Source organism: Aphelocoma coerulescens, chromosome 18 (assembly GCF_041296385.1).
Source record: "Aphelocoma coerulescens isolate FSJ_1873_10779 chromosome 18, UR_Acoe_1.0, whole genome shotgun sequence".
Classification (NCBI taxonomy): Eukaryota; Metazoa; Chordata; class Aves; order Passeriformes; family Corvidae; genus Aphelocoma; species Aphelocoma coerulescens.
Window position 1 is genome coordinate 10,031,941 of NC_091031.1, and position 11,362 is coordinate 10,043,302.

At 54.9% G+C, this 11,362-nt stretch overlaps 1 protein-coding gene across 1 annotated transcript in view; it reads right to left on the reverse strand.

Moving 5' to 3' along the window:
* HS3ST3A1 (heparan sulfate-glucosamine 3-sulfotransferase 3A1) overlaps positions 1–10,725 on the reverse strand; it is a 30,290-nt gene extending 19,565 nt beyond the window's left edge. Inside the window, exon 1 of the mRNA XM_069032783.1 lies at positions 9,895–10,725. Within this exon, the coding sequence (XP_068888884.1) occupies positions 9,895–10,463 (569 nt within the window). The 5' untranslated portion in view covers positions 10,464–10,725. The remainder of the gene's footprint in view (positions 1–9,894) is intronic.
* Positions 10,726–11,362: the final 637 nt, after the last annotated feature.

An 11,362-nucleotide genomic window follows, 5' to 3' on the forward strand; every position in this document is an offset into this window, starting at 1 on the left:
TCCCAAAGCCTCCTCAGCTGCCCAGGACATGACACAGAACATGCTGTCCAGGTCATGGCAATGCCCATGCTGTGCCCTGGACCTCTTTCTCTGCAGGTGCCCAAAAAAATCCCATCTCTGGTCCTAAGGAGGGTCCAGCTGAGTAGCAGGACAAGGAACATTGGGTGTTTTGTGGGATACACATTGACTCTCAGCCATTCACAGCCACCCACGCAGTGTTTTGGGGCTTTTTTGTGCTTGCTCAGAAACCTCTGGCAGCTCTTAAACCCAGGCAGGTCTGCAGGGGGCAGAGGAGTTGGGCTAATGACCTCCAGGCAGCACAAGAGCTGACAGGGAGCAGGGGTTTGATGGTCATTTCTACCCAAATTACCCAGACCATGGTGCAAAGTGCACTACCAACCACCAGCCACGTGGTGCCAACTGGAAAATTCATCCCTGTACACCAGCTGGAGTTTTAACCAAATAGCACCAACCAAAGCTCTCCCCAGTAACAGCTATGGGAAGATGAGCCTCCCTGGGTCACCCCGTGGCGATCCACAAGCTAATTCCTGTGCCAGCAGCAGGAGCAGACCCCTGGGTCCCTCCCAGGTGAGACTCAGCAACTCCCTCAGCTGGACTTTGCTTCTGGTCCATCACGCTGAGCAGCTCCTGATGCATTCATTGCTCTTTGCCAAGCACTTCCAGAGCCCTTTTTAGACTCTTTCAGCTAAAAACCTCCTGTGGCAGCCAGTTTCACAACTTAATCTCACACTGTATGAGAAATACATATTCTAATTCTAATTCTGCTTCTTTCCAACCTGTTGCTGATAGCACAGATGGAGACATGAGAGGGGTAGGAGGGACAGCCGCTGCCTTCGTAACCACCCCATGAAATCTCCTCCCAGAGGCTTCTGGACCCATGCAATGAACATGCAGAAGAAGCCAGGGCTCCCCAAGCCCTGCACAGGAGGTGGCTGTGCCAGCTGTCAACCCCAAACCACGCTCCTCTGGCCCAGCTCTGCGTGTCACTGCCTGTGCTCTGCTTGCTGCAGGCAATGAGATTTGCCTTTTGTGTTTTTATCCTCCTTCAGAGGTGATGAAGGCAGTAACAACCTTTGCCACACAAGTGCAAGAATGCTGAATACCAAGCAAACATTTATGGGCAAATATTCGTACGCACACAGCAGAGTTCAGCAGTGCAAGAGGACGGGATTATTGCACAGCGTTCACTTTACGCCTTGCTGGGACACGCAGCTTTTGCAAGGAAATAAACCCAAACTGTCTTTCAGAACAACCACTTGGCAGCAATCAAAAGCCAAGCACCCCAAGCCCTGTGGTGGGGCTCTGCCAGCAGTGTGGTGCCCAGCAGCAGGTCCATGGACAGGGAACAAAGACCACCAGAGCCAATCAAAACCGTGGAGTTCATTTTTAGGGGCAGAGACCAGAAGTACCTGAGATGGAAGTTAACCCAGACGTGGGGATTAGCACCCTCAACCCTTGTGAGAGGAGTCAGGGGAACTTTCCCTGACCTTCAGCACAAGCAACAGGCTGAGGAGCAAGCCAGAGGGTGTGGCTGGTGCCAGGGGAAGCTCAGCACACATCGGACACCCATGGTCGATGCTTGTACCATCCAAGCTCCCTCCTCACCACAGTTAGGGGAGATCAACACTAGCTGAACACATGCCAAGAGGTCCCATGTGCTTAGTCTTACTTTGCCAGAGGCTCTGGGTGCTTTTCTGCCTCTTTTCCCCATTGGTAGAGTGGAGCATCCTCCATCCCCCCAATGCTAACCCAGGGATCAGCCGCCAGACACAGGGGGTGGGATGAGCTGTGCCATGGCTTTGCCAACATTTTCTACCAGCAAGGTTTTGGACAGTGAGGAACACCCCAGATGAGGCCACTGACCCAGTGCCTGTGTCTCACAGAAGGGAGATCTCCCTCCCTTGTGTCTCTGGAACATCACCCAGGCTCCTCCCGTCACCACCAGTTCTACCAATGCAAATCACAGCACGTTGATGGCACAATACTAATTGCACCCACTAATTGCTTCCCCCATCCAGGCCTGGAGACCTTGTCGTGGGCACAGGTACCCCAGGAGCAGGGGAAAGCTGTGTCTTGATGAACCTGAAGACCCAGAGACCTCCCAACATCTTCTTATTGAGGCTTAGAACAAAACTTGGCAAGGCACAACCTGGAGTCCAGCAATGCTGGAAACCAAAGAGATTTAAGGAGCAGGTTTCTGACTGAGGTAACAACTCTGGAGCCAAAGTCCAGCTGCAAAATGGGAGAAGCAGCAAATCCAGCTGGCAAGCTACAGGGGCTTGAAGCACATCAGCACTGTGGGGTCACTGATGTGCAGGGTGTTTTGGGTGTCTCAGCTGAGCCAGGCACCTCCTTGGCACAACATCTCCAGCCTGTCACTTGCCAACTCTTTGCTGGAGGAGCCAGGACACAGAGCACCACCCAGGTGGGAAATCCAGATGTTTCCTCACTTCTTCTACTGAGCCAATGCTTGGGATTTCTCCCCAGAACCAGGCTTCCCAAGCAGTCCCGTTCAGACAGTGCAGAAGTGTTTAAATAATGTCAAAAGGTGCTCTGTGTTACAAAACAAGACCATGAAGGCAGAAGTGAAATGGTAATGACAGAATGCAACACTGAGAGCCGAAAGCTGCAGATGTGAGCACACACAGCCACTCATGGAAAAACACAGAAGGCAAAACTATTGATCTGGTGGTTTTCCATAAACGGCTTCCCCAGAGAGCATGGTTTATGGGGGGGAGCCCTCTTCCAACGGGCAATGGCAGAACAAATCAGCCTGGTTTTTAGGAATTTTTAGCAAAAAAAAAAAAAAAAAGACCCCACTAGAGAGAGAAATAAATAATTAAGTAAATAAACAGCCAGCTTCTCATCATGATGTTGCACTTGAACCTGAACATCTCTCCCCAGGGGACGATGTGGGAGGTGTGGTTGTGGAAAGAAATCCAACTGTTAATATCCCAGCTTGCAGCCACCAGCTGTGCTCAGCAACTGGAGTCAAGGGGTAGAGTTGGGAGCCAGGCAGGATCCCATCCCGCTGAAGCTGCTGTGCTGGCATCCATGAACTGCAGGGGTTGGTGCAAGAAAGGTGCCCAGATGCCTGGAATCACCCCAGTGGGATTTTCTTACATGATGCTTGGGCACAGCTGCTCGGCCATGGGGAAAACAACCACACCAGGCTTCCAAAGCTCCCCTGGGGCAGCAATGAGAAGCTTCTCCTCTATCTCCCACCAGAGACATACCCAGCAGCCTGGGGGAGTTTGAGCAGGGAACTTCATATCTCTGCAACAGATGGTGTTGCAACAGAAAGAGCACATAACGCATCTCCTCACTTCCAGGAAGCAAGAAGGATGGTCGGTCTCGCCACGCACAGAGGGAACCAGCGATTTCTTTCACTGAAAAATTTCCTCCTGCAGAATCACATTATTCAATGGAAGAAATGCCAGGAATAATTCACTTCCTCGAGCAAGTGTATTTATACTCTCACTGCGGGCACCATCCTGCTCACGTAGCTCCTGGCACAGGGCTCAGGTGGGTGCGGTTTGGAGCGGAACATGTTTAACTCCAAACCATGAAAAAGTGAATTTCCCCAGGAGGTGGGTGATGCAGGAGAAAGGCAGAAACACCAGCCCCTGTCATGGTCCCTGGCATGGCCCCAGACCTTGCCTGGACATCCCCACTGCCCCACTTGGGGCTCTGTAACAGGGTAAGATCCAGGTATCCAACCCCAGCAACACAAATTTAACTGCAGCCTAATTCACTTCCCTCCCGTAATACCTGCATGTAATGAGAATTTGCAAAGATTTATGGCCACAACACCCGCCCCTGCTGCCCCTCGCCAGCATCTGCTGTTTCCCTGTGAAAGCCATTTGGGTTACCTCAGAATTCTCCAGGGAAAAAAAGGCATAATTAGCAGCTCAGGAGTTTCAATGCCTGCGTCACAGAGGGGGCTCATGGGGGGTTATTCTCAGCTTTTCTGATCACTGGTTCTTTGCTCTGAACTCTTTGGAGATGCACCAGCTCCCTTCCCCCTCCCCAGACCTAACTGCTCCTATTATAAACTTCAAAAGGTCAGGGTGAAATCCAAGCTGGGCTGTGGGAAAGACATCCTGGTGGTGATGGTGTGGCCAGAGCACGGCCCTGGACCCCAGACTCGATGTAATGACTCCCAGGAGTCCCCACAAGGGCAGCAGAGCCACGGCAGCAGGACAGGCTACGTGCAGAGATGGAGACTCACAAAATCCAACCCTAGTGGTTAAAGCAGGTGAATCTGCTGCTTCTCTAAAAGTTTGTCCCAGTTTTTGCCATACATGAGCTCTCACCCCAGCCAGCTGGAGCTCTGAGCTGCTCTCCACGAGAGCCAGCTCCGAGAATTTTACTGACAACATCTTGGACAGCCAAGGCCGTATTTTCACAATTGCTCAGCACCAGCAGACAGGGCCAGGAGAGCTCTACTTCCAAACATCTCGGGCCGAGGCAGAGCCACAAGGTGGGTGAGAAAGGTGCTGTTCTCCCCAGGATCAGGGTGTGAAGCAGTACTGAAGAGGAGGATGGGTCTACAGACTTCTGAACCTCCCCAGTTTATCCCTGTGCAGACCACAGCATCTGGAAAGAAGAGTCCAATAAAACCTTAAGTATTTATTTTGACGCTTTCTGATAGGAATGTGGTTGACTTCTCCTAATACACCAGCTCAGGAGCTCACTCCAACATCAGGAACAGATACAAACCCCGGGTATGAACTTGTCCATTAACAGAAAACAGAAAGGATAGGTAGAGATACAAAATGCTTGAAAGAACCATCCAAAAAATAATAACCCTATTTAAGGAGTAAGAGAGGAAAGAGCCCAGCCCCAGGTCTCTGCAGGAAGATGTTGCAAGGAGTGTGTGTCTGTACAGTGCCATCCCTGCACAGTCCATCCAGGTGCAAGAGGACAGCCAGTCAAAGCTGTGTCAAGGCTACTGCTGTTCTGCCAGCAGCTCTGGTGGGGTTCACCTGCTTTGGGTGTTATTCAACCCACAGCACAGCCCATCAGAGCCCATATAACTCCTCGTGTCTGTGTTGGAGAGAGGTGTCACATCACAGCCCTGCTGGTTCCATCCGTGCAGCACAGAGCAGTCACTTCCCTTCCCCTTTACACACGGCCAAACTGAGGCACACCAGGACATCTCCCCAGCAGCCAGGTGCCAACTCTCAGACTGCTTCAGATCTCTACTGAAATTCCTTGGAGTATCCATGTCCAGACTGCACACAAAGGCAGCAGCAACACACGTGAGCACCAGAACCAGTTACTGTCTCATACAGATTCAATGACTCCAGCCCTGATTTCTCCAGCATTTCCAGCTCCTTTTCCCTCTTGTTTTTCCTCAGCAAAGAAAGGTGCCCTCAGCCACCCACAGACCCACCTCATCCTCCATCTCCAGGGACTCCTTGCCCAGGAGACCCATGCTGCCCAACCAACACATGCACTCTCCACTGTCTGTGCCATCTCCACCTGTTGTTTACAGTGAATTATCTGCACTTTGGGGCCAAGACCACCTTTTGTTCCCTTTTTATACAGTACCTGGCCCTGTGAGCTCAGTACAGGAGGTGTTTGATTACACAGCTAATAAATAAACAAGGACCTTGATCCTCTTCAGCATGGGGCTGTCCAAGGCTGCAATTTCCAGAGAAACTGCTGCAGGCTGTGCTTGATGATATTAGTAATTCAAATGTGTTTGGGAGATAAGATGTTCCCAGGACAAGGAGAAGGAACTGCTAAACCAGACCTTCCTACATGGAGGCAGGCAAGCAGCAGGGAGTGGAAAGCCCAAACTGGTTTAAACTCAATGTCCAGTAACACAAGCCACGTTCTGGTCTGGGCACACCCTGAACACAAAGAGCTGGTGTTTCTCACAGAAGCAGCAAGGACAGCACAAGAAAGGAGGGGAGAGGATCACTGAAAGGCAACTCCTGCCACAGCATCTCCCTCACACAGGGGAGTTTGCAACAAGGTCTTTCCTCCTGAAGGCCACCCGGTCCTGCTCCACCTTCTATAAACTGTATTCACTGCCCTGATGTCCTCCAACATCATCCACAGGCACTCCCACCCTCCCTCCCACACTCACTCACAGAAAACACGGCTGGATTACAACGACCTCAAAGCCCCTACTACAGGAGCAGCCTGACTCCCCCATCCCCAGGGCTCTGATTACACCCTGATTTGAGGCACAGAGGATGGGACACAGCACGAGGTGGGATGCAGCTGCTGTGAGCATATCCCCTCCCAACAATCCTCCTTTTCCTCCATCCCAGACCTCTTCAGCAGCTGAGATGTTCTCTGTTCCCTTTGACTCAGAAGTATCAGTGGTTGCGTAGATTACAAAGAAGCAAGGAAAAAAAAGCCTTGGATAAAAATCCCAAGAGGACATTAATTAGGAGTCAGAACTCCCCAGCTCTGGAAGCATCGAGGAGGAGGGATACTTAAACTCCCAACCTGACGGAGTAACTTTGAATTATCTTTCATCTTCCCCTGGATCAGATGTAATCTAATGACATTAACTCGGCTTCACTCTAGTGAAAGTGGCACTGGAGCTGCAGAAGCAGAGAGATTAAAACATATGAAATAAATGTTCCTGGGGTGACTGACAGTATAATGGCATTCCAACAGGCAGCTCAATCAGCGCGAGACTAACAAAAGATCAGAGGGAAAGAGCCAGATTCGCAGTATCACCCGCAAACACAGATATTTTCTTTTAATCCAGACTTTTTTTTACATGACTGGCTCAGCCCCTATTCTTGGGAGTTTTCCCCGGGCTGTACTGGGGTGGGGGATGGCAGTTGAACTCTATTAGAGCCCAAGCTCACCTGCTATTGAACTCTGTTAGCTCAATAGCCTTGTTCAGGGCTGCAGCAGCGATCGCAGCACTGAAGTCAATGCCAGCATTGTGGGCTGCCCCCTCCCTCCTTTTGTCCCCACTGGTTGAGGGGACTCAAACCCAAAACAGAAAAAACTCCTTTCGGCACACAACTCCCCTTGATATTCAACCCACACACGGGCCCACACAGAGGTGTCACACTCACCACATTAAATCCCACAGATGGTTTTTACAAAGTCAGCTTCTCGGGGGGACAGCTGTCCCTTACCCAGGCACAGCTCGGGCTGTGGGAGGTACACCATTACCCCGTTTGATTTACTGGGTGATGTTTCCATGCACTGGGTGGCACCCCAGCAGGTGACCCGCATGTCACCAAGCCCATGGGACCCCAGCAGGTGACCCACATGTCACCAAGCCCATGGCACCCCAGAAGGTGACATGCATGTCACCAAGCCCATGGGACCCCAGAAGGTGACCCACATGTCACCAAGCCCATGGGACCCCAGCAGGTGACCCACATGTCACCAAGCCCGTGCCTCACGAGCCACTGCCTCTACAGGTACCTCTGACTGGCTGCTCCAGGAGCATCATCCCACTGCTGCAGCCACAGCTCAGCCTGTTCCCCCACTCTCTTTTGTTTCCAGGGGGAACCAGGGCTCTCCTCATGCCCAAAATCCCACAGGCACCCTGCCTGGTGCAGCGTCCTGGTGAGAGCCACCTCCGTGCCCCAGTGACAACAGCACCAGCTACAAAGGCTGGCTGCTTTTTCAATTTCTGCAACAGCCACCAGCTTTTTGTTGCCTGGGTCAGAGCGCCGGCTGCCTGTGCCGGCTTCCTGCGGGCGCTGAAAACAAACCCAAGTGTTTATACCTTGTAATGACGCTGTTTAGTCTGACTGCTGGGAAACAGCAGCGCACATGAAACCTAAGCCTCTGATGCCAAAGATAAGGAATCGGGACCTCTGGCAAACATCTGGCCATTTCCCCAGCACTGAACCCTCATCAAAGATTACAACGAGCCATGGGGAGAGACAGGTAGGTTTTTAAATGAGTTTTTGTAACAGGCTGGTAACTGGTGACCAGCAATGCTGGCACCGCAGCTCTGCCATAGCGCCGGGGCTCCGTGTGTTAGCAAAGATTACTCATACAAGCAACGCCAGCAAGATTAGGTCTCAAAGGAATAATCCCATACAAAGAATTCACTGTACCTCAGCCTCCACAGGGCTAATAAAAAAAAAAAAAAAAAAAAAGGGAAAAAAAAAGAAAGAAACTCAGTACATCAAATACCAGAACAAACAAACTGCAGCAATTAATGGGAGAGCTCATGTGCCAACTGCTAAAACATAATGATTACACAAACAGCACACGGGACAGCACGTCCAATGAATAAGAGCTGCAAGATCAAGACCAAACCTCTGGAAAATTAAATCCCCGACACCGAGGACTGTACTATGCCCTAAATGCCTGTGGCTCCTCCTCTGTCTAGGTCTGCACTCCTCGCTCAGGGACTGCTTCCAGAAGCAGGTCTATCCCACTGCCATCTGCTCCTCAAAGCTTCGAGAGCATCTTTGATAAATGAGCTTTTCTGCATATCCACCATAAATTTCAGTAGATGCCACCCCACAGCCATGTGTTTATTTTTCAAAGTCAAGACTTGATTAGAGTTCTTGAGGTTTTTCAGATTCATTTTTAACGTTTCCTTTCTGCTACAGGGTCAGCATGTGGAAACTGGATAAGCGCTGACTAAAAATACAATTTTGTAGACAGCTTCAGCCCACACAAAAGGAGATCTTTCTTCTCAGAGAACCCACACTTTGCAGCCTGCAGAAACCCAGCGTGTTTCTGACATTGGCAGACACACAAGGAAGCTCATCCCTTCCACGTGTTAAGACTTTTACATAAACACTCGGACTGTCAGTACTACCCTACTCCACATTTCAATACTGTCACCACAAGCCGAGCCAAAATCTCTTCTCTCTGCTAATAGCTGGTCTTAACACGAGAGGAAAAAAAGCTCCAGGGGTACCCAAAACCCTCTCCTGTTTGCTCGTTCATTCAAGAAAGCCACAAACACAAGGCACACTTCGCAAGACAGCAGTTTCACTCTCACCCTAACCAAGCCCTCCCATAGGAATCTGCCGGAAGGACGCTGCTCTACCAACTTTAAAACACACAACAAAAAAAGACCTGAACAACTTCAGTGAGAACCCTCTTGGCTTTAACATTTACTGGCTTGTTCAACAAAACACTTAATTCACTGAAAGAACCACCCCGTTTACCTTTTGCTAGTATTTCCTAGGCAAGGTGAGCGTGTGGGGTACGGTCCTGGAACCGACATTTTCGCTTAGTTATTACCGGGATGCTGAAATATTTACGTGGGAAAGAGGGGCGGGGGGTTTTGTCCACACTGGCTACAGGAAAGTGGCTTCTGGCGGCTGCAGCGCTGGGCTGGGAGCTGCGGGAGGTGACGATCCGATGGGGAGGCAGCCGGGGCTGCGGGGTGGCTCGGCTGAGAGTCAGGGCTCAGCCACAGGTTTTGCAAAGAGCCCCCCAACGCCGAGAAAAAGAAAGATTATTGGGGGCCTGTGCTTCTCGTGGCGGGGTTTAGCTCTGCCTCAGCATCCCCGCGCAGTCCTCAGGCCAGCGGGGCACCCACCGCTTCTCCCTTTGTGTGTGTCACCCACCCCCGCAGGCGACACCCGGGCTGCGGGAGGGCTGGGGGTGCGCTGGGCAGGGGGAGAGGAGGGTCGGGGAGCCGGAGGGGAGGGGGGACGCGGGGAGAGGAGGGCTGGAGGATTTGGGAGCAGGGACGGGAAGAACGGGTGGAGCGAGGGGCTGGGGGAAAGAGCGCCCGATGAACGGAGGAACGAAGACAGGGGCTGGCGGGGTGGGTGAGAAAAGGATCGGCGGGAGGTTTGGGGAGCGAAGACGGGGCTGCCGGGAGCAGCGGCCAGCGGGGGGCACTGGCGGCTCGCCCACCGCTGCATCCCCGGCCCCGGCCGCGTCCCGCCGCCCGTCCCGTACCTGTACCAGGCGAGTCCCCGCTCGTAGTTGCGGTCGAAGAAGTGAGGCTCGGCGCCGACGGCGCGCACGTCGGGGTGCACCCGCAGGAACTCCAGCAGCGCCCGCGTCCCCCCCTTCTTCACGCCGATGATGATGGCCTGCGGCAGCCGCTTGCTGCCCTCGCCCAGCAGCAGAGCCAGGGTGCCGGCCGTGCCCGCCGCGCCGCCCCCGCCGCCCGAGCCGCCGGCCCGGCTCCCGCCGCCCCCGGCCGGCACCTCCGCGCCCGGCGCCGCCTCCTGCCGCCGCCGCCGCTGCTTGAGCCGCTGCAGGAGCCGCTTGCGCCGCGCCGCCGCCGCCTGCCAGGGGGGCAGCTCGGCCGAGCCGCCCAGGAACTCGCCGCCGCCGCCCTCGTCCTCCTCTGATGCGGCGCCGGCGGCGATGATGGGTCCGGGCAGCGTCTGGCAGCGGTCGGCCAGGCAGTAGAAGACGTAGAGGGACATGAGCAGGGAGCAGAGCATCACCAGGAACTTCTTGAAGATGCTGCGGGGCAGCGGCTCGGCGGCGGGGGCGGCCGCCGCGCTCACGGCCATGCTACCCCGAGACGGCGGCCGGGCGCCCTGGCCATGCTCCGCGGCCGCCCCCCGGCGCGGCCCCTCCGCGCTGCGCTCCGCGGTGCCGGGGGGCTGCGCGCTGCCGCATCCCCGGCGCGGGGGCCACGCCGCAGCGGCGCTTCAGGGGGGCATCCCCCGCCGGGGGCAGGGGGGCGGGTTTGGGGGAGCGGGGAGCCGCCCCCGCTGCCGCTCCGGGGTCGGCGGGGAAGCGGCACCGGGGCTCGACGCGGGGCTCCCACGTGCGGAGCCCGCCGCGGAAAACTTCGGCGGAGGCATCACCGGGCGCGGGGCGGAGCGCTGCCGGCAGCGGGGCCAATGGCGCGGCGGAGGCGGGGGGCAAAGCCGCCCCCGGACCGGCCGGGGCGGGCGGGCCCCGCTGGGGAACCGGTGCCGAGCCCCTACGGGGGGAGCGGGAGGGTCCGGGAAGCTGTCCCGGAGGATGCGGGGACGCTCTGGGGGATGTGATGGGGGAGCGCGGGGATGTTCTGAGGGATGTGCCAGGGGATGCGGGAACCCGCCGGGAGGCTGTCCCAGGGGCTACGTGGATGGCCGGGAGGTTGTCCCGGAGGTAGACAGATGCAGGAATGCCCCGGAGGCTGTGCCGGGAGGTGCGGGGGGTGCCCCAGAGGCTGTCGCGGAGGGCGCAGGGATGCCCTGAGTCTATCCCGTAGGGCAGGGAGGAGATCTGCGTTAGCTTTTCTCTCGGTGCTGACTGCTCTCCAGCCCCAGAGGGTCACCCCGCTGCCCGGGGACAGCCTCTTTTGGCAGCCGAAATCCGCAGGCCTTTTCCGAGACGCTGGTGTTTGGCTGACCGCGCTGTCCACCTGCCTGTCCGTCCATTCAGATTTTTTGAACTAGCCCCGCCGGACCTGAGAACA